Here is a 21,572-nt window from a genome sequence, read left to right on the forward strand (position 1 = left end):
GCAGGTGACTGAGGTGTCAGTGGGGGAGCACTTTGGGGCCAGCGACCATAATTCTATTCGTTTTAAAATAGTGATGGAAAAGAACAGACGAGATCTAAAAGTTGAAGTTCTAAATTGCAGAAAGGCCAATTTTGATAGTATTAGGCAAAAACTTTCAAAAGCTGATTGGAGGCAGATGTTCGCAGGTAAAGGGACGGCTGGAAAATGGGAAGCCTTCAGAAATGAGATGACAAGAATCCAGAGAAAGTATATTCCTGTCAGGGTGAAAGGGAAGGCTGGTAGGTATAGGGAATGCTGGATGACTAAAGAAATTGAGGGTTTGGTTCAGAAAAAGAAGGAAGCATATGTCAGGTACAGACAGGATAGATCGAGTGAATCCTTAGGAGAGTATAAAGAAAGTAGGAGTATACTTAAGAGGGAAATCAGGAGGGCAAAAAAGGGACATGAGATAGCGTTGGCAAATAGAATTAAGGAGAATCCAAAGGGTTTTTACAAATATATTAAAGACAAAAGGGTAACTAGGGAGAGAATAGGGCCCCTCAAAGATCAGCAAGGCGGCCTTTGTGTGGAGCCACAGAAAATGGGGGAGATACTAAATGAATATTTTGCATCAGTATTTACTGTGGAAAAAGGGTATGAAAGATATAGACTGTAGGGAAATAGATGGTGACATCTTTCAAAATGTCCAGATTACAGAGGAGGAAGTGCTGGATGTCTTGAAATGGTTAAGAGTAGATAAATCCCCAGGACCTGATCAGGTGTACCCGAGAACTCTGTGGAAAGCTAGAGAAGTGATTGCTGGGCCCCTTGCTGATATATTTGTATCATCGATAGTCACAGATGAGGTACTGGAAGACTGGAGGTTGGCAAACGTGGTGCCACTGTTTAAGAAGGGTGGTAAAGACAAGTCAGGGAACTATAGACCGGTGAGCCTGTCCTCAGTGGTGGGCAAGTTGTTGGAGGGAATCCTGAGGGACAGGATGTACATGTATTTGGAAAGGCAAGGACTGATTAGGGCTAGTCAGCATGGCTTGGTACATGGGAAATCATGTCTCACAAACTTGATTGAGTTTTTTGAAGAAGTAACAAAGAAGATTGATGCGGGCAGAGCAGTAGATGTGATCTATATGGACTTCAGTAAGGCATTTGACAAGGTTCCCCATGGGAGGCTGATTAGCAAGGTTAGATCTCATGAAATACAGGGAGAACTAGCCATTTGGATACAGAACTAGCTCAAAGGTAGAAGACAGAGGGTGGTGGGTTGAAGGTTGTTTTTCAGACTGGAGACCTGTGACCACTGGAGTGCCACAAGGATCGATGCTGGGCCCTCTACTTTTTGTCATTTACATAAATGATTTGGATGCGAGCATAAGAGGTACAGTTAGTAAGTTTGCAGATGACACCAAAATTGGAGGTGTAATGGACAGCGAAGAGGGTTATCTCACATTACAACAGGATCTGGACCAGATGAGCCAATGGGCTGAGAAGTGGCAGATGGAGTTTAATTCAGATAATTGCGAGGTACCGCATTTTGGGAAAGCAAATCTTAGCAGGACTTAGACACTTAATGGTAAGGTCCTAGGGAGTGTTGCTGAACAAAGAGACCTTGGAGTGCAGGTTCATAGGCCCTTGAAAGTGGAGTCGCAGGTAGATAGGATAGTGAAGAAGGAGTTTGGTATGCTTTCCTTTATTGGTCAGAGTATTGAGTACAGGAGTTGGGAGGTCATGTTGCGGCTGTACAGGGCATTTGGTTAGGCCACTGTTGGAATATTGCATGCAGTTCTGGTCTCCTTCCTATCGGAAAGATGTTGTGAAACTTGAAAGGGTTCAGAAAAGATTTAAAAGGATGTTGCCAGGGTTGGAGGATCTGAGCTACAGGGAGAGGCTGAACAGGCTGTTTTCCCTGGAGCATTGGAGGCTGAGGTTATAGACCTTAACAAGGTTTACAAAATTATGAGGGGCATGAATAGGATAAATAGACAAAGTCTTTTCCCTGGGGTTGGTGAGTCCAGAACTAGAGGGCATAGGTTTAGGGTGAGAGAGGAAAGATATAAAAGAGATCTATGGGGGTAATGTTTTTACGCAGAGGGTGGTACATGTATGGAATGAGCTGCCAGAGGAAGTGGTGGAGGCTGGTACAATGACAACATTTAAGAGGCATTTGGATGGGTATGTGAATAGAAAAGGTTTGGAGGGATATGGGCCGGGTGCTGGCAGGTGAGACTAGATTGGGTTGGAATATCTGGTCAGCATTGACGGGTTGGACCGAAGGGTCTGTTTCCATGCTGTACATCTCTATGACTCTAAGTTTAAATAAAAAGTAAGATTATTTAAGGTTTGGGAAACATAAATCAAATAAGGCCTTTGAAGAATATAAGGGAAGCAAAAAATATTTTTTTAAAAATTAGGAGGGCTTGAAGAGTCCATGAAACATGCTTGGCAAGTAGGATTAAGGAGATTCCCAAGGTATTTTATACACATATTAGAGCGGGAAGGTAATGACGGAAAGGGTAGATCCATTCAAACACAAAGGAAGAAATTTGTGCATTGAGCCAGAAGAAGTGCGTGATGTCCTTAATTAGTACTTCACACCATATTCACCAAGGAGAAACACATAAGGTTAGAGATCATAAGTTTAGAGCAGGTTTTGTTGATACTATAAGGCATGAAAATATTAAAAAGGAGATGTTGGTGTCTCAAAAAACATTAAGGTAGATAAGTTCCCAAGGCCTGATGGGATTTATACCAAGATACAGAAGGAGGCAAGGGAGGACATTGCTGTGGCCTTGAAAAAACTCTTTGTATGGTCTTGAGCCACTGGCGAGGTCCAAGAATACTGGCAAATAGCCAACGCTGTTCCTTTGTTTAAGAAGGACAACAGGGATAATCCAGGAAATTATAATCTGGTGAGCCTTATATCAGTGGTAGGGATATTACTGGAGAAGATTCTTAGGGACAAGATTTATTTGCATTGTAAAAGAATGGACTTAATAGGGATAGTCAGTATGGTTTTATGGAAATATTATGAATTTTTTGAGGAAGTGACAAAGATGATGGATGAGGATTAGGCAACAGATGTTAGTTACATGGATTTCACTAAAGCATGTTACAAAGTCTCTCGTGGTAGGCTGGTTCAGAAAATCAAATCACATGGAATCCATGATGAATTGACAAGTTGGTTACAAAATGTGGCATGGCCAGAGAAGACAGGGAGTATTTGTCAAAGGTTATTTTTCTGACTGAAGGTCTGTGACTAGTGGTGTTCTGTAAGGATTTAGCACAGGACCTCAGTTGTTGGTAATAAATAATTTAGATGAAAATGTCAGTGGTCTGATTAATAAGTTTGTAGACAATTTGATGAAGTTATGGATAGTGAGGAAAGGTAGGCAATAGGGAAGTGGTGATGGGAGATTTTAATTTTCCCGACATTTACTGGGATACACTAAACGTCAGAGGTCTGGATGGGGTAGAAATTGTAAGATACGTCCAGGAGAGTTTTCTAGAGCAGTATGCGAGTAGTCTGATGAGGGAAGGGGCCATATTGGACCTGATACTGAGGAACGATCCAGGACAGGTGGTAGATGTTGCGGTGGGGGATTTCTTTGGGAACAGTGACCACAATTTTGTAAGTCTTAGAATACTCGTGGATAAAGAAGAGAGTGGTCCTAAGGGAAGAGTACTAAACTGGGCCAAGGTCAATTATATCAAAATTAGGCAGGAGCTGGGAAATGTGAAATGGACACAGCTATTTGAAGGGAAGTCTACATTTGAGATGTAGGAGGCTTTCAAAGATAGGTTAAAGGTAGTGTAGGTTAGGCATGTCCCAATGAAGGCAAAGGATAGGAAGGGCAAGATTCGTGAACCATGGATGACAGGAGAAATTGTATGACTAGCCAAGAGGAAAAGGGAAGCATACATCAGGTCTTGGCAGCTAAGAACAGAATGGGCCCTGGAAAAATATCGAAAGAGCAGGACAAGTCTTAAATGAGGAATCAAGCGGCCTAAAAGGGGTCATTTAATAGCTTTAGCAAGCAGAATTAAGGAGAATCCCAAAGCATCTTATTCTTTTATAAGAAACAAGCGGGTAACTAGAGAAAGGATTGGTCCACTAAAGGATAACGAAGGGAGGCTGTCTGTCAAGCCTGAAAGAATGGGTGAGATTCTGAATGATTACTTTGCATCAGTGTTCAATGAAGAGAGGAACATGATGAATCCTGAGATTAGAGATAGAAGTTTTATTAGTCTGGCTTACGTTGACATAAGGGAAGATGTGTTGGGTAGGCTAGAGGTTATTAAGGTGGACAAATGCCCAGGACTGGATGGGATCTATCCCAGGTTGCTGAGGGAGGCAAGAGAGGAAATAGCTGGGTCCTGACAGATTTAGATTAGATTAGATTACTTATAGTGTGGACACAGGCACTTCAGCCCAACAAGTCCACACCGACCCGCCGAAGCGGAACCCACCCAGACCCATTCCCCTACATTTACCCCTGCCCCTTACACTACGGGCAATTTAACATGGCCAATTCACCTAACCTGCATGTTTTTGGACTGTGGGAGGAAACCGGAGCATCCGGAGGAAACCCACACAGACACGGGGAGAATGTGCAAACTCCACACAATCAATCGCCTGAGGCGGGAATTGAACCCAAGTCTCTGGCACTGTGAGGCAGCAATGCTAACCATTGTGCCACCATGCCGCCCATAATTCCCATTTTTTTGTGGCATCCTTAAATACAGGTGAGGTGCCGGAAGACTGGAGGGTTGCTCATGTTGTCCCCTGTACAAGAACGGTAGTAGGGATATTCTGGATAACTACAGACCAGTGAGCCTGACATCGGTGGTGGGAAGGTTGCTGGAGAAGGTACTGAGGGTTAGGATGTATTTATATTTAGAAAAGAATGGGCTTATCAGTAATAGGCAACAGGGTTTTGTGCAGGGGAGATCATGCCTTACCAACTTAATACAGTTCTTTGAGGAAGTGACCAAGTTGATAGATGAAGGAAGGACTATTGATGTCATATACATGGATTTTAGTAAGGCGTTTGATGAGGTTCCCCATTGTAGAATAATGGAGAAATTGAAGTCATATGGTGTGCTTGGTGTTGTAGCTAGGTGAATAAAGAACTGGTTGAGAAACAGGAGACAGAGAGTACTAGTTGAAGGGAGTTTCTTGAAATGGAGAAGTGGTGTTCCACAGGGGTCAGTGTTGGGGCCACTGCTGTTTGTAATATATACAAAAGATCTGGAAGAGCACGCTGTTGGTATGATCAGCAAGTTTGCGGATGACACGAAGATTGGTGGAGTAACAGAAAGCATAAGGGACTGCCAGAGAATACAGGAGAATATAGATAGAGAGTTGGGCAGAAAAGTGGCTGATGGTTTTCAATCCAGACAAATGTGAGGTGATGCATTTAGGCAAGATTAATTCTAGAGCGAATTATAGAAAGAATGGAAGAGCCTTGAGAAAAGTTGATGGGCAGAGAGATCTGGGAGTGCAGGTTCATTGTACCCTGAAGGTTGCTGCACAGGTGGATAGAGTGGTCAAGAAGGCATATAGTATGCTTGCCTTCATTGGACAGGGTATTGAGTATAAGAGCTGGCAAGTCATGTTAACATTGTACAAGACATTGGTTCGGCTGCATTTAGAATGCTGTGTACAGTTCTAGTTGCCACATTACCAAAAGGATGTGGACACTTTGGAGAGGATGCAGAGAAGGTTTACGAGGATGTTGCCTGGTATGGAAAGTACTAGCTATGAAGAAAGGTTGAATAGGTTAGGTTTGTTCTCATTAGAAAAAAGGAGATTGAGGGGGGACCTGATTGAGGTTTACAAAATCATGAAGGGTATAGACAGGGTGGATAGAGACAAGCTTTTTCCCAGGGTGAAGGATTCAATAACGAGAGGTCACGTTTTCAAGGTGAGAGGTGGAAAGTTTAAGGGGAATACATGCCGCAAACACTTCACACAGAGGGTAGTGGGCGTTTGGAACATGTTGCCAGCAGAGGTGGTAGAGGCGGGCACGGTAGATTCATTTAAGATGCTTCCGGATAAATGCATGAGTAGGTGGGGAGCAGAGGGATACAAATGCTTAAGAATTGACCGCCAGGTTTAGGCAGGACATTTGGATCGGCTCAGGCTTGGGAGGGGGGGGTGCAAAGGGCCTGTTCCTGGGCTGGAAATTTTCTTTGTTCTTTATATCAAAGGACACAGCAGAATATAAACCAAATGGAAAGTTAGGTGGAGAAATGGAAGATGGAGTTTAATCCAGATAAGTTGAGTGATGCACTTTAGGAGATCAATTGCCCTAACACCCTTGAAATAAGGCCAACATTCTATTACCCTTCTTGATTCCTGCGGCACCTATGTTGCAGATTTCTGCAGTTTTTCTCCATTAAAGTAATATTTTATTCTTTTGTTCTCCTTTCCAAAGTGAATAACTTCACATTTTCCCACATTATACTCCATTTACCAACTTTTTGCTAACCACAGTACATTTGCTTCCTCCTTTTATATCATAAACAGTTGCTGTCCCAGCACTAATTCATGTGGGACCTAACTGGTCACAGGTCGCCAACTTTAAAAAGAACCCTTTATCCCCACACACTGTTTCTTGCTTATTAGTCAATTCTCGATCCACCCAATTCTTCCTTCCCACCTGTCCCCACCCATCTATCTTCCTTCCCACCTGTCCCCACCCGTCAATCTTCCTTCCCACCTGTCTATCTTCCTTCCCACCTGTCCCCACCCGTCAATCTTCCTTCCCACCTGTCCCCACCCGTCAATCTCTCTCCCAACCTGTCCCCACCCATCTATCTTCCTTCCTACATGACCCCACCCGTCTATCTTCCTTCCCACCTGTCCCCATCTGTCTATCTTTCTCCTCACCTGTCCCCACCCGTCAATCTTCCTTCCTACCTGTCCACACCCGTCTATCTTCCTTCCCACCTGTCCCCACCCGTCTATCTCCCTCCCCAATGTTCCCATCTGTCTATCTTCCTCCCCACCTGTCCCCACCCGTCTACCTTCCTCCCCACCATCTATCTTCCTCCCCACCCGTCTATCTTCCTTCCCACCTGTCCCCATCTGTCTATCTTCCTCCCCACCTGTCCCCACCCGTCTATCTTCCTTCCCACCTGTCCCCACCTGTCTATCTTCCTTCCCACCTGTCCCCATCTGTCTATCTTCCTCCCCACCTGTCCCCACCCGTCTATCTTCCTTCCCACCTGTCCCCACCCGTCTATCTCCCTCCCCACCTGTCCCCACTCGTCTATCTCCCTCCCCACCTGTCCCCATCCGTCTATATTCCTCCCCATCTGTCCCCACCCATCTATCTCCCTCCCCAATGTTCCCATCTGTCTATCTCCCTCCCCACCTGTCCCCATCCGTCTATATTCCTTCCCACCTATCCTGACCCGCCTATCTTCCTCCCCACCTGTTCCCACCTGTCTATCTTCCTCCCCACATGTCCCCACCCGGCAGTCTTCATTCCCAACTATCCCCACCTGTCTATCTTCCTTACCACCTATCCTCACCCATCTGTCTTCTTTCCCACCTTCCCCACCTGTCTATCCTCCTTCCCATCTATCCGCTCCACCCTCCTGTCCGACCTATTATCCTTACCCCCCCACCTCCAACCACCTATTGCACACTCAGCTCCCTTGTCCCCAGCCCCACCTCTCTCCCATTTATGTCTCCATCCCCGAGGCTCCCAGCCTCATTCTTAATGAAGGGCTCCAGCCTGGAATGTCAATTTTCCTGCTCCTTGGATGCTGAGGAAGATAGATGGGTGGGGACAGGTGGGAAGGAAGATTAATGGGTGGGGACAGGTGGGGAGGAAGATAGACAAGTGGGATAGGTGGGGAGGGAGATAGACGGGTGGGGACAGGTGGGGAGGGAGATAGACGGGTGGGGACAGGTGGGGAGGGAGATTGACGGGTGGGGACAGGTGGGAAGGAAGATAGACGGGTGGGGACAGGTGGGGAGGGACATAGACGGGTGGGGACAGGTGGGGAGGATGATTGACGGGTGGGGGCAGGTGGGAAGGAAGATAGACGGGTGGGGACAGGTGGGGAGGAAGATAGGCGGGTCAGGATAGGTGGGAAGGAATATAGACGGATGGGGACAGGTGGGGAGGGAGATAGACGAGTGGGGACAGGTGGGGAGGGAGATAGACGGGTGGTGACAGGTGGGAAAGAAAATAGATGGGTGGGGACAGATGGGGAGGAAGATAGACGGGTGAGGATAGTTGGGAATGAAGACTGCCGGGTGGGGACAGGTGGGGAGGAAGATAGACGGGTGGGGACAGGTGGGGAGGAAGATAGACGGGTGAGGATAGTTGGGAATGAAGACTGCCGGGTGGGGACAGATGGGGAGGAAGATAGACGGGTGGAGACAGGTGGGGAGGAAGATAGACGGGTGGAGACAGGTGGGGAGGAAGATAGAAGCTCCAGCAACACTGAAAAAGAATTCTTGACACCATCTAGGACAAAGCAGGCTGTGTGATTGGCCTTTCCTCCACCTCTGAGGCACAGTAGCTTCAGTGTGTGCATCTATAAAGTATAATGCAGTATCTTACCAATGCTCCTTTGACAGCACCTTCCAAATCTACAACCTCTATCACCTAGAAGAACTAAGACTAAGGACACATGGCAACATCACCACAATAATGTCCCCTCCAAGGCTCATATGTCATCCTGAAATTGAATTAAATGAATGTTTCTTCAATGTTTGGGTTAACCATTTGGATATCTCTACGCCACAATGATCGCAGCAGTATAACCCTGTCCAGGCCAGCTTTGATTGCCCATTCCTAATTTGGTAGTAAATGCTGGCTTTGCCAGTGGCAATGGCATCCCACAAACAAATAAATAAAACATTGAACAATGAGAGAAATCTAGTCAGTAAATCATCTCTCGGTTTGAATCATCTGTCAAACCTTTGGGGTGACTCAAATGAATATTCAGAAATGTGCTAAATCTTTGCTTTGGTTCTGGTGGTGATGGAGGAAAGGATAGAAGAAGCAGGTTTCCAAATCCTGAAAATACTCCAAAGAGAAATAGCGACACATTAAGATTTTGATGGAGATTTCCCTGTCCACCTAAACACAACAAGCAAGCTTTCAGAACTGAAGAGCCAATCAGAACCCTTCCATTTTGAAAGAAGAAGCATATGGCAGTAAGGAAGTGATTTTACAAAAATCATTCACAAGATATAAGCACTGCTGACTAAGCCAACATTAGTGCTCCTCCCAAATTGTCCTTGAGAAGGTGGTAGTAAGCTGCCTTCTTGAACCCTGTTATGCACATGGTACAAGTACACTCACACTGCGGTTAAGGAAGGGAGTTCAAAGATTCTGCCCTTGTGAAGAATCAGTGATATATGTCCAAGTGAGGAGGTTGTGTGATTTGGGGGGTTGTTTTTGGGAGCCCACACACCTGCATCTGTTGTCCTTGGGTTGCTAGGTGGTAGATGTTATAAGTTAGGAAATTAATAAGTTAGGTTCTGTTAAAGAAGGAAGGATGAGTTATTGCAATGTACAACTACTACCACTGTGTGTTGATAGTTTAAGGAATTAACCTTGTCACCTCATTCACCACCTTCAAACAAGCTGCCTGCTTTTGCTGGATGCTTCCTGAGTGGTTGTTTGAAGCTGCACCCATTCAGGCAAATGTATTCCTATATTCTTGTATTCGGCTACGCAAGAAATAAAATCGAATCAAATCTAATCTGGTCCACTCAATCACCTGAAGCATGGTGACTCTTAGGTTAAACCACCACTATATGTCCCTCTCTGATCAAAGAGTAGCCTTTGGTCAGGTGAGATTATGGCAACTTGACCTTACCCCCCGATGCTGACAGTAAAAGAATTAAGGCCATTGAATGTCAAGAGCAGATGGACAGATTCTACCTTGGTCATTGCTTGAAACCTGTGTGGTATAAATGCTACTTGACACCTAACAGCCCAAGTCAGGATTCTGTCCAGGACACATTGCATTTGGACATGGACTGCTTCAGTGAGGAGTTGCAAATGGTGCTGAACATTGTGTAATCTTCAATGACTATCTCATTCAAAGTTAAAAGTCACACAATACCAGGTTATAGTCCACCAGGTTTAATTGGAAGCACTAGCTTTCAGAGGGCCACTCCTTCATCAGGTGGTTGTGGAGGACACAATCGTAAGACAGAACTTATAGCAGAATTTATTGCTATAAATTCTGTGTCTTATAATTGTGTCCTTCACAACTACCTGATGAAGGAGCAGCGCTCCGAAAGCCAGTGCTTCCAATTAAATCTGTTGGACTATAACCTGGTGTTGTGTGACTTTTAACTTTGTACACCCCAGTCCAACACTGGCATCTCCAAATCATTCCATTCATAATCTTATGATAGAAGGAAGGTCCAGAGCTTAAATCTGATCCGTTAGTTGTATGATCAGTTAGTTCTGTCAATCACATACTCCTTCCACTATTTGGCAAATAACTTGCCCTGCACTGTGACATCGCTATGCTGACACCTTGGTTTTAGACATTGCTAGTGCTGCTCTTGGCATGTCCTTTTGCTCTCTTCATTGAACCTGTTTGATACCCTGGTTGATGATAATGGTAGAGTAGGAAATATGGCAAGCCACAAGATTGCACATTGTGTTAAAGTACAATTCTGCTGTGGCCTAATGGTCCACAACACCTCATGAATGTCCAATTTTCAGTTTCTATTCAAAATCTATTGCATTCAGCACAGTGATAGTACCACATAACATGATGGAGGGTTTCCTCAGTGTTGTAAAGCAACGTTTTTTTTAGACTAGATTCAAAAATAAGAAAATCCTTTGCTTTAAACTGAAGGACTGTGAAAAGAGTTGTTGCAGTTTTTTTTGAAAAAGCAAGTTCCTGGAGTGCATTGTGTGTTGCATCTACAAGGTGGCCTTATTAAAGTCTTGGGGAAGATATTACAATCCTTGGCTCTATGGGTGACAGTCCAAGGGAAAGATTCCCCAGTAACAGACGTATTTGTCTTTTACCTTGGACTAGTTGCTTGTGTACAGAATTAATCAGCTTCCTAATAACTTTTTGATTGGTTCTGGCCAAGTTGCTACAACCTGTTCTGATGAAGGGTAACTGGATACCAAACGTTAATTTTGTTTTAACTCTACAGGTGCCACCAGATCTGCTGAATTTCTTCAGTGAAATAAGTCCATTGAGGCCAATATCCCAAAACTAAATCATCCTTTTTTTATAAATGGAAAGTCCTTGACAATAATCCAGCTCACTTAGAGTCAGATCTCATAGTTAACAGGTTATCTGATATGCTTGTTTATTTATATCTGTCAGCCATGGCTCCCTGCTTGGACCAGGTTAACAGCCCCAGTCAGGGAATTCATGTCCTATGAGGTCCACCAGGCTGACCTTGTTACAGTAACTACGTCTAGCACTTCTGTTTTTTCTGCAACTTTATGTTTGGACAACACAGCAGAAACATTCAGCTTGTGAAGGAGAAAACATCTCTTTCTCTCTCCCCCTTTAGTGAGTGCAGAAGAAAAAGATCATTCTGAGCGGTTAACTAATTTCTCTCTCAGCAAACTTCCTTCTTGATAGGATAAAGGGACACTGAAACAGAGACACTGAAAGAGCGAATCCTCAATCGATGAATGAATGGTTGGGAATTGGTGCACACCATAGCCTCATGTCCCTTGAAAAGGTTGAAAAGGAGCTGAAGTCTTCATCAAAATAAAACACAATCCATTCTGAAGAATTGTCACAGAGCTCGAAATATTAACTCGAATTTCCTTCCACAGATGCTGCCAGACCAGCTGAGTTTCACAAACACCTTTTATTTGTGTGCATTGAAAAACAGATCTCATCAATACCTGGACTGATTCTAGAACTGTGCTGTTCCTTTCCCACTAGCATTATTTGTGTTTTGTCTCTTAATATGTCTGTTTGTATGTAAATGGCAATTTTTTCACTAGGTTCAGAAGTTCAGAAAGTTATAGGTTAGCAATTAGTGTTTTTTTCTGCCATGGGATAATAACAATCTGTTTCCAATAAATAGCTGTTTATTTACTATTTTTTGATGATTGTTTTCTTTTAACCTGACAACATCAGTCATCTACACTGGGGACTTTTCATAGCCAGTTTAAATCCTTTCACTTTGTGATCACTCGAGGAAAAGTGGGGCTTGGTTTCCAGTAAAGTGCTGCAGTGAGTCATGGCAATGTTTGAGGGCAAATCCAGGGTTTTGGAACAAAGACAATTTAAGATTGGATGTGGAGTTAGCATGAGTGACAAAGGCTTAAAAGATAAACACCAAGGCTTGTACTACAAAGATAAGATGGCACTGGAAATTGTAAAGGCTTTCTATAACTGTTCCTGATTAACTTACCTTGATATTTATGATCTCTTTTAATGAAATTGGAAGATAAATTAGAAGTGACACTGCCTGTCAGATCTAAAAATGCACAGCTAATTGATGGATTAGCACAGCATTTGCACTTGACAGAGATACTCTATTCCTGAGATGCTGCCTAACCTGCTGTGCTTTGACCAGCAACACATTTGCAGCTGTGATCTCCAGCATCTGCAGACCTCATTTTTTACTCAGAGATACAGGAGATACCAAGTACTCCAAATAGTGAGATGTTAGAATCAGTTTATATTGAGTTACAAATAAAAAAGTTTCAGCATGTGAAAAAATTGCAGAAGTTGGAGTTTGAAATGATCATTAGAATACTAGAATTAAAACTACAAAGGCAAAGAGAAGGAAGGCAGGAGAGAAAGCTGACAACTATGAGCTTAAAATGATGTTGTATGTAAAAAGAGAATGCTGCTGCTTATTCTGATAGGGAAAATCCTAGTCATAGTAAAAAGTGAATTCTGCAGATGCTGGAGATCAGAGCTGAAAATGTGTTGCTGGTTAAAGCGCAGCAGGTCAGGCAGCATCCAAGGAACAGGAAACTCGACGTTTCGGGCAAAAGCCCTTCATCATCGTTGCCCAAAACGTCAAGTTTCCTGTTCCTTGGATGCTGCCTGACCTGCTGCGCAAAATCCTAGTCATAATCTAAAATCCATTGAGGCAACTTTTAAGGTTGTACAGGTCATACCAAAATTTGAGGAAAAGAATGTGGAAGCATTCTTCATGTCATTGGAAAAACTAGACAAATGAAACAACTAAAGTAAAACTGAACATTGTTCACAGGATATTTATGTATCATTGTCAGAGGAGATTTCTAGGAATTAAGGCAGTATACAAGAACTATACTGGGAGCATGAGACAGTTCAGGAAGCATACAGGAAAAGTTTTGAAATTTACGTAAACAGCTTGGACAAACCTGCCAAGGATTTCAAAAGGTTAAGCAAAGCAATTTTGATATAAATATATGAACATTAGAAGTTGAAACCACATACAAAGTTCTCCGAGAGATCATTCTCTTAGAAAAATATTAATAACTTTTGTAATAAAAACCCTTGTTGAAGCCCAACTTGTTGCAACTAATAAACAGAGATGGCTGACAATTATGAGCTGATCTATAAAACTAAACCATGTTTCCCTCAACCACATAAACTTAAAAAGGATAGAGAATGGGAGAGTGAAAGGAAGGTAAATTGCCAGGGTATAAAAAAGGACAGCTAGGAATGCCCCAAAAGCTCTTCTCCAGATCAGAAAGGAAGGTGCTGAGGAATGATGTGTGGGTGCAGAAACAAGTTTTGGCAAAGATTTTATCAAATACCAGGAGAGAAAACAGAAGTAACAATGGAGTACAAAAAGAAAGGTTAGAATGGAAATCCAATCGGAGAGAGGAACAGAACTTACCAGTCCTTACAATTATAGATTGGACAATAATAATTAAGGTAGTAGTGGAAAAGTTAACTCAGTATTGTTCTTGATATGGACTACCAATTGAAATACAATCTGACTAAGGTTCCAACATTGTGACTAAAATTTTCCAGGATAATGATTGGTAATTTGGGTATAAAATAGCTGAAGTCTACCAAAAATATAGAAGAAACATGGGAGCTGCAAATCAGAAATAAAAACAGAAATTGCTCGAAACATTCAGCAAGTCTGGCAGTATCTGTGGAGAGAAATCAGAATTAATAATGCGGGATCAGGGACCCTTCTTCAGAACTGATGGAAGCTAGGAAAAAGTTGATATTTACTCAGGACATTGGCTGGGGCCGGAGAGGAGAAACGATAAGTGAAGATAAAGACCAAAGAGAAAGAAAAACAGTTGGAAAGACATAGAAATGGCTAAAAGTCAGTCTGGGGGCAATGAATACCTCCTAATTGGGGCTATTGGTAGCTGATAAAGTTGTAGCAGCCTGTGTGATAACAAGGCCTGGTGTGCAGGTCTTGGGGTAAAGAGGTGGCCTCAAACCCTAAAATTGTTGAATTCAATAATTTTTTTTGCTTTCTCTTCAGCAAATTTTTCCTTATGCATCTTTGCATTCTTCTCATTAATTTGAGCAAACTTCTGCTCAATTTTCTTGATCTTTTCTTCCTCTTGTTGTTGAATTCTGGAACGGGTTTCCAAAACACGCTTTATTTGCATTTCCCATTTATTTTAAACTCTTCCATTTTGCGTTTCTTCTCTTCCTCCACCTTTTGTATTCTTTCTTCCTCTTGTTCTCGTTTCTTCTTTAGATTTGCTAGACGGCTGTCTCTTCTTCCTTGGGATCAACTTTCAGTGGAGTGTGCATTTAATGAAGGACTTAACTACTATGCAGCCAACAGACACTGGGGTCATCAGCAATTGGTTCTTTTGAACTGCATGGAGGAAGCTTTTGTGCTTTGGTCAAACCACTTTGCTAGCTGTAAGGTCTGGTGAAGGGGTCTTCTTTCTTGGTGAAAAGTCATCTGTTTCTAATTCTTCATTGTAATTACATACATCTGCCACTGCATGCTTATAACTACGTTTCCGTTCAACATACTGGCTATCAAGAAAAACTGGTTCGTTAGAATCACTGCTCTCTGTGATAAGATAACCTTTCTGAACTTTTGAAATTCTACATATTTCTACATTAGCTGACACCTCCTTCTCTTGATTGTTCGTGGTAGTTTCAATGACACTTCGTGTGCATCTACATTCTTGATTTTTCAGGAACCTTGGTGGCTGATTGTTCATCTTCCTTAGCTCTTCAGTTTTAAGTGAAGCACCAAAACATTCGTCAACTCACATTGTCTCATCCATATTGTCATTATCGATGTGACAGGTGGAAGCAGAGGATTCTCAAATATTCCGCTTCATGTCCATGGATATACATAAGGATTTCCACATCGGGGTGGCTCAGTGGTTAGCACTGCTGCCTCACAATGCCAGAGACCCTGGTTCAATTCCCACCTCGGGCAACTGTCTGTGTAGAGTTTGCACATCTCCCTGTATCTCCGTGGGTTTCCTCCCACAGTCCAAAGATGAGCAGTTTAGGTGAATTGGCCATGTTAAATTGCCTGTAGTGTTAGGTGCATTAGTCAGGGGTAAATGTATGGGAATGGGTCTTGCGATTTTCTACCAGCGATTTCCCAAATGAATCATTTGGGTTTAATCCAACTGAACTATTCAATGAGCATGAGACAAGCCATTAAAATTGATTATGGAAGAGTTCTTAAGACAAAAGAACATAAATTGGTCACTATTGGATTGTATGTTCATGTTTCTACAGACTTAAGGGAGCACATAAAATTGTGCAGCAGCATTTAAACACCTCCCAGGAGATTATGAAAAGAATAGGCAGATAAGCATGTTGTCAACAGAACATTAGATAGTTGCAAGCAGGATACAAAGCATTTGTGCGCTTAAACAGGATGAACCTCTGAAAGCAATGATCAGTGGTCAATAGAAACATGTTAAGACAGTAAGTAAGGTGACTTCTCTGGGTTTTAAATGGCCCCAGTTACATTCCAAAGACTTTTGCATCAAGCCATTGCTAAAGTACCTGACATTGCAGTTTTATTAGACAATGTTGTGATATACATGGGAAGACCATGTAAGGTACTTAGAGGACCTACTTAAACAATTGTAGTCAGCTGGCTTAGTAATAAATCTGGCCACAAGTGAATTCACAAAAGCAAAGGTAACTTGGGATACTTCATAGGGCAAAGGTAAATATTACCAAGGACAGCATAAGTGAAGGAAGGATCTGATTGAATTCCACATTTCTAAAGCTGAATAGAAAATCCGGAGATTTTTAGGAATATATGAGCTTTGTTAAGTGGACTTCAGTACAATAGCTGTGACTTGTGATGATTCTGGGAATAGTGAGACCTGATCTCCAGTACACTACTTCACAGAGTTATGACAGTGAGAAGGTTGGAGTAAATCTCCACCAGGTCTGTGTGTCAATCACTTCCACCAATAGTCTCATTGCTACACTTGAGACAGGTAAATTGGTGAAAACAAAATCATGTATGATTTTGTCTCTCCTTGGTTCCCACCTCATCTACTGCAGAACCAATCTAGCAGTTATGTCCTTTCGGACTCTGCTAGCTCAATCAATAGTGGTGTTACTGAGATACTTCTGGTAATGGTCACTGAATTTGTGTACTCAGAGTGCACTGTGTACCCTTGCTACCTTCAGTGCCCAAATCAATGTAGTGAATTAGATGGGTTTTTATTACAATCAATAATGGTTTCTTCATAATCATCATCATTAGACGAGCTTTCAATTGAACTTAATTGCACCAGCTGTCATGGTGGGATTTAATTCATGCCCCCAGATTATTGCCAGTTCAGTGACAGTACCACTACAACACCAGTTCCTCACTTCTGCAGCCTCCTCAATTTTGAAAAACAAAAATGATGAAAAACAAGTGAAAGCAGCACAGCCAACTCTGTTGTGGGGTGGCAGGGAGAATCTTTCGAGATGGCAGTCTTCAACTGGACCTGCACTAAGGCAGGCATGGAAGGCCACAAGCCGCCTTGAGCGTTGGTCGCCCAGTCTGCCTCTGGTTGCATACTTCCAAGCAGTTCATCAGACTGTGTTGTGTTGGGAAACTGGAGGCTGACTGAAAGCTCCCACATGGCCTCCATTATTCCCCTTAACAAAAGTATGAATGAGTCGAGAGTGTGGTGCTGGAAAAGCATGGCAAGTCAGGCAGCATTTGAGGAGCAGGAAAATCGACATTTTGGGCAAAAGCACTTCAGCAGGAAAAGTATGAATGAGCTTAATTGGCTACCTGCAGAAGTGGGTTGGGAATTTCTATGGGCCTATACACACCTCATGCTACCTGCAGAAGTTCACAACCTTTTGGGAAACTGCATACTGGTCAGTCCAATTCCATTCCTGATCCACACCAAGTGGAGGCCTGAAACTTTAAACGCACTATTTCAGTGAAACCTGTTAACTGTGATTCTGCTTTCACAGATCGAGAGATAAGCATTACATTACTCCCTAAAGTACTGGAGATTAACAGATCCTATAGTCTGGAGTGCATTGGCCCAAGAGTCTATCCAAACAACAAACTCATACTCACATGGCTGAGAGGTAGCGAGATTCTTCAGAGAAATTCCACAGGCGAACCAGGTTCTGTGGATGAAGATAAAAGGTTGAGAAATGACTTCAATTTCATTGCAAGTCAATCAGATGATGGACAGGAGTACACCTGCTTGGCTGAAGTGGACTTGGGCTCTCAGACCACAAAGTCAATTACAAACTCTTCTGTCACTCTGCAAACTTATGGTAAGTTCTAATTGCACAAGAAATGCTCTCTTTCTTTAGAGAATACCATTGATTAAATACCTATAATTTGTTGAGAATAAGCAATGGGAAGCAATCTAGAGATGAGCTTCTCATGAGTTCTTGTTTTGTCCCCATTACAAAATATGATGGATAAGAATTGTTTGTCCTGGATAATGGTGCAAACATGCAATTTTCTCACCTGTAGTAGAGATGGGTACAAATACAACATTTGCACAGAAGTGGCTTAGAGGGATATGGGTCAAATATAGGTGAATGGGGGTAATTCAGTTTAGGAAACCTGGTCTGTTACCGTGTTGGATGACTCTATGACCTGTTCATGGTGTAATTCTAAATGTTCTACAAACCTTTAAGCCTGCCAGAGAGTGTGCAAAATCTAGTCCAAAAAAAGTCAATAAAATCTTTGCGAGGGAGATAAACATAAGGAACAGGTGTGGGAACTCTGCTGTTCAATGGCTAATCTTTGACTGTAGCCCCATGTCCTTACCCATTCCCACATCTCTTGATTCTCCTTCTTCGAGGTGGAGAGCTCAAGTTGGAGAATGTTCTGACTTACCAGACATTCCATTGGTTAAAGTGTATTGATGGGCGCTCCTTCCACTTTCAGGAACACTGGGTGGCTGAGGCAGTCACCTCTTGCTTTGCCACATGGCAGCCAGCAGATTCCTGACAGTGACAGGAATTTCTGAAGGAATTTCATCTAGCTGCCTTAAACATCACTCAATGATGAGGAGAGGGGGGTGATAAATAGTTCAGAAAACCTCATTATAAAGAGAGGGCAAAGAAAACTACAAAAATCTACACCCGGGTTATGAACACTGAAGTTCCAGCCTTAGTCAGGATGTCATAGAGAGACACTGAGAACTGCAGATGCTGGAGGTCAGAGCTTAAAAATATGTTGCTGGAAAAGTGCAGCAGGTCAGGCAACATCAAAGGAGCAGGAGAATCGACATTTCAGGCATAAGCCCTTCTTCAGGTTCTCCTGTTCCTTTGATGCTGCCTGACCTGCTGCTCCTCAGATACTGCCTGACCTCCTGCACATTTCCAGCACCACATATTTCGAGTCATATTATAGACAGATGCAAGTGAAGATCACAGTGAAGGTTAATCAGGGTTACATTATTATGCTACTCAGACTGATTGGTGCACATGAAACATACTTAAGAGTTGAAATACCTGAAAAGTAGCAAGAATTAATTTAAAAATAAAAGTGAACTTCTGCAGATGTCCAGTTTTCTGACTATGACTGAATGTGATATATTTCTGGGATGATGTCAGTTTTCACTCTAGATGAAAGTGAGGACTGTAGATGCTGGAGATTAGAGTCGAGAGAGTAAAAGCACAGCAGGTCAGGCAGTATCCGAGGAGCATTAGAATCAACATTTTGGGCAAAAGCCCTTCATCAGTTTTCCACTCTATCCATTCAAAACTGAAACATACTGCAGCAAATTAAAATGAAGTGAATTTCTTGTCTGTATTACAGCTTTCATGGATCAGCCAAAAATCCTGGACAAAAGACCCAAAGAAGTGAAGCGAGAGGTCACATTAACATGTGAGGTCTCAAATGTCTATCCTGCTGAGAAGATGAGAGTAAGATGGTTTCAGGATGGTGTGGAACTGAACTCAGATACCACAAGGCCAAATTCCAACACTGTCCGAATAACAGCAGCATGGACACCACAGGAATCTGGTCTGATGGAAGTCGTCTGTATGGCCGATTTTGAGAAATATCCATCAATTCCCTCAAAGAATAATAGTGCTTTCATTGAGGTGTATGGTAAGAATTCTGGTTATAGAGTCATAGAGATGTACAGCATGGAAACAGACCCTTCGGTCCAACCCATCCATGCCGATCAGATATCCTAACCCAATCTAGTCCCACCTGCCAGCACCCGGCCCATATCCCTCCAAACCCTTCCTATTCATATACCCATCCAAATGCCTCTTAAATGTTGCAATTGTACCAGCCTCCACCACATCCTCTGGCAGCTCAATCCAGACACGTACCACCCTCTGCGTGAAAAAGTTGCCCCTTAAGTCTGTTTTATATCTTTCCCCTCTCACCCTAAACCTATGCCCTCTAGTTCTGGACTCGCTGACCCCAGGGAAAAGATTTTGTCTATTTATCCTATCCATGCTCCTCATAATTTTGTAAACCTCTACAAGGTCATCTCTCAGCCTCCGACGCTCCAGGGAAAACAGCCCCAGCCTGTTAAGGCTCTCTCTGTAGCTCAGACCTACATCCCCATTCTAAGTGATTAAAGACTTAACAGCAATCTAGGTTTGTTCAATACATTGCATCAGTCGTATCTTTTATTATAAATTCTGTGTCCTACGATCCTACTTCACAAGCTACCTGATGAAGGAGCAATGCTCTGAAAGCTTGTACTTTCAAATAAACCTGTTGGTCTATAACCTGGTGATATGTGGTTTTTAGTTTTGTCCACCCTAGTCGACACTGGCATCTCGACCTTAATGGGGAAACCCACTTTTAATTAGGAGAGAGGATATAAAGGATTAATAACTTTAAAGTGGAAGCTTAAAGCAATATTTGCATGTTATTGTGTAATGAAAGCTTTTGATAATAATTTAATCATTCTTTACTTTTCTTTAATTCAGGTCAAACAACAGCCAGAAGGCTTGCAGCAAAGATCATTGGCCTCTCCTCTGTTGTAATCATAGCTGGAGAATTGTTATTTATCACAATCACTTACTGCATCAAACAAAATAAAAAGAAGTAAACATAAATAATCAATGTATATACAGCCAAGATCAATGTTTATGATGATACGGTCTCAGAACTGACACAATAAAAGACTAAACAACCCCATCACTAATATCTACATGACAATGTGCAAATTGCCAAGGCATTTCCTGTCTGTAAAAAGCAGGACAAATCCAAATTAGCCAATTACCGCCCCATCAACCTCTTCAGTGAAATGATAGGGGGAGTTGTTTCACGGTGTTATCACTTGCACACAAAAAACTGCTCACTCACCATCCGTTTGGGTTCTCCCAAGGTCCAGTTGGCTCCTTAATCCAATGCAGCCTTCATCCAAACATGGACAAAATTAAATGCACAAGCAATACAGTGAAAGTGTCTGTCCTTGACATTAAGTCATCACTTGATCAACTGTAGCATCATGAAGCAAACTGAAGTCAATGAAAATCAGGGAGAAAACGCCTCATTGGATGAAATCATACTTTGCGCAAAGGAAGATGGATGTGCTTGTTGGAAGTAAATTGTCTCAGCCATAGGACATTACAGCAGGAGTTCCTCAAAGTAGTGTCTTGCCACAATCATCTTAGATGTTTCATCAATGTTTTTCTCTCAAATGTAAAATCAGAAATGTTCACTGATTGTTACACAATATTCAGCACCATTTTCAACTCCTCAGATACTAAAGCAGACCATGCAAATATGCAGGAAGGACTGGACAACATTCAGACCTTGTGCTAATAAATGGCAACTAAACATCTCTCCAACAAAAAATATCTCCCTTTGACATTCAATGGCATTATTATCAGTGAATTCCCTACTATCAACATCCTGGGCTACTACTGACCAGAAACCAAACTGGACCTTTCTCTTTCAACTTAATACACTCCTTAACCTCCTTGGTTAACCATGGTTAGTTTATCCCTCTCTTGGAATCCTTCTTCCTTACTGGGAGGCATCCACGCTGAAAGTCATGAATTACCTCCTTAAATGTCTGCCACTGCTTGTTTACTTTTATTCCTAATCTATTCACCTAATTTACTTTAGCTAATTCTATCCTCATTTCATTGTAATTTCCTTTATTTTTCCGACCCAAGTTTCTCACTCTTGAACTGAATATTAAAGTTGAAAATGTGTTGCTGGAAAAGCGCAGCAGGTCAGT

At 42.5% G+C, this 21,572-nt stretch overlaps 1 protein-coding gene across 1 annotated transcript in view; it reads left to right on the plus strand.

The window, feature by feature from the left end:
• LOC132835968 (intercellular adhesion molecule 5-like) overlaps positions 1-20,450 on the plus strand; it is a 46,566-nt gene extending 26,116 nt beyond the window's left edge. Inside the window, exons 6-8 of the mRNA XM_060855133.1 lie at positions 17,359-17,673; positions 19,175-19,468; positions 20,311-20,450. Of these exons, the coding sequence (XP_060711116.1) occupies positions 17,359-17,673; positions 19,175-19,468; positions 20,311-20,432 (731 nt within the window). The 3' untranslated portion in view covers positions 20,433-20,450. The remainder of the gene's footprint in view (positions 1-17,358; positions 17,674-19,174; positions 19,469-20,310) is intronic.
• Positions 20,451-21,572: the final 1,122 nt, after the last annotated feature.

The sequence above is a fragment of the Hemiscyllium ocellatum genome, chromosome 45 (assembly GCF_020745735.1).
Source record: "Hemiscyllium ocellatum isolate sHemOce1 chromosome 45, sHemOce1.pat.X.cur, whole genome shotgun sequence".
Lineage (NCBI taxonomy): Eukaryota > Metazoa > Chordata > Chondrichthyes > Orectolobiformes > Hemiscylliidae > Hemiscyllium > Hemiscyllium ocellatum.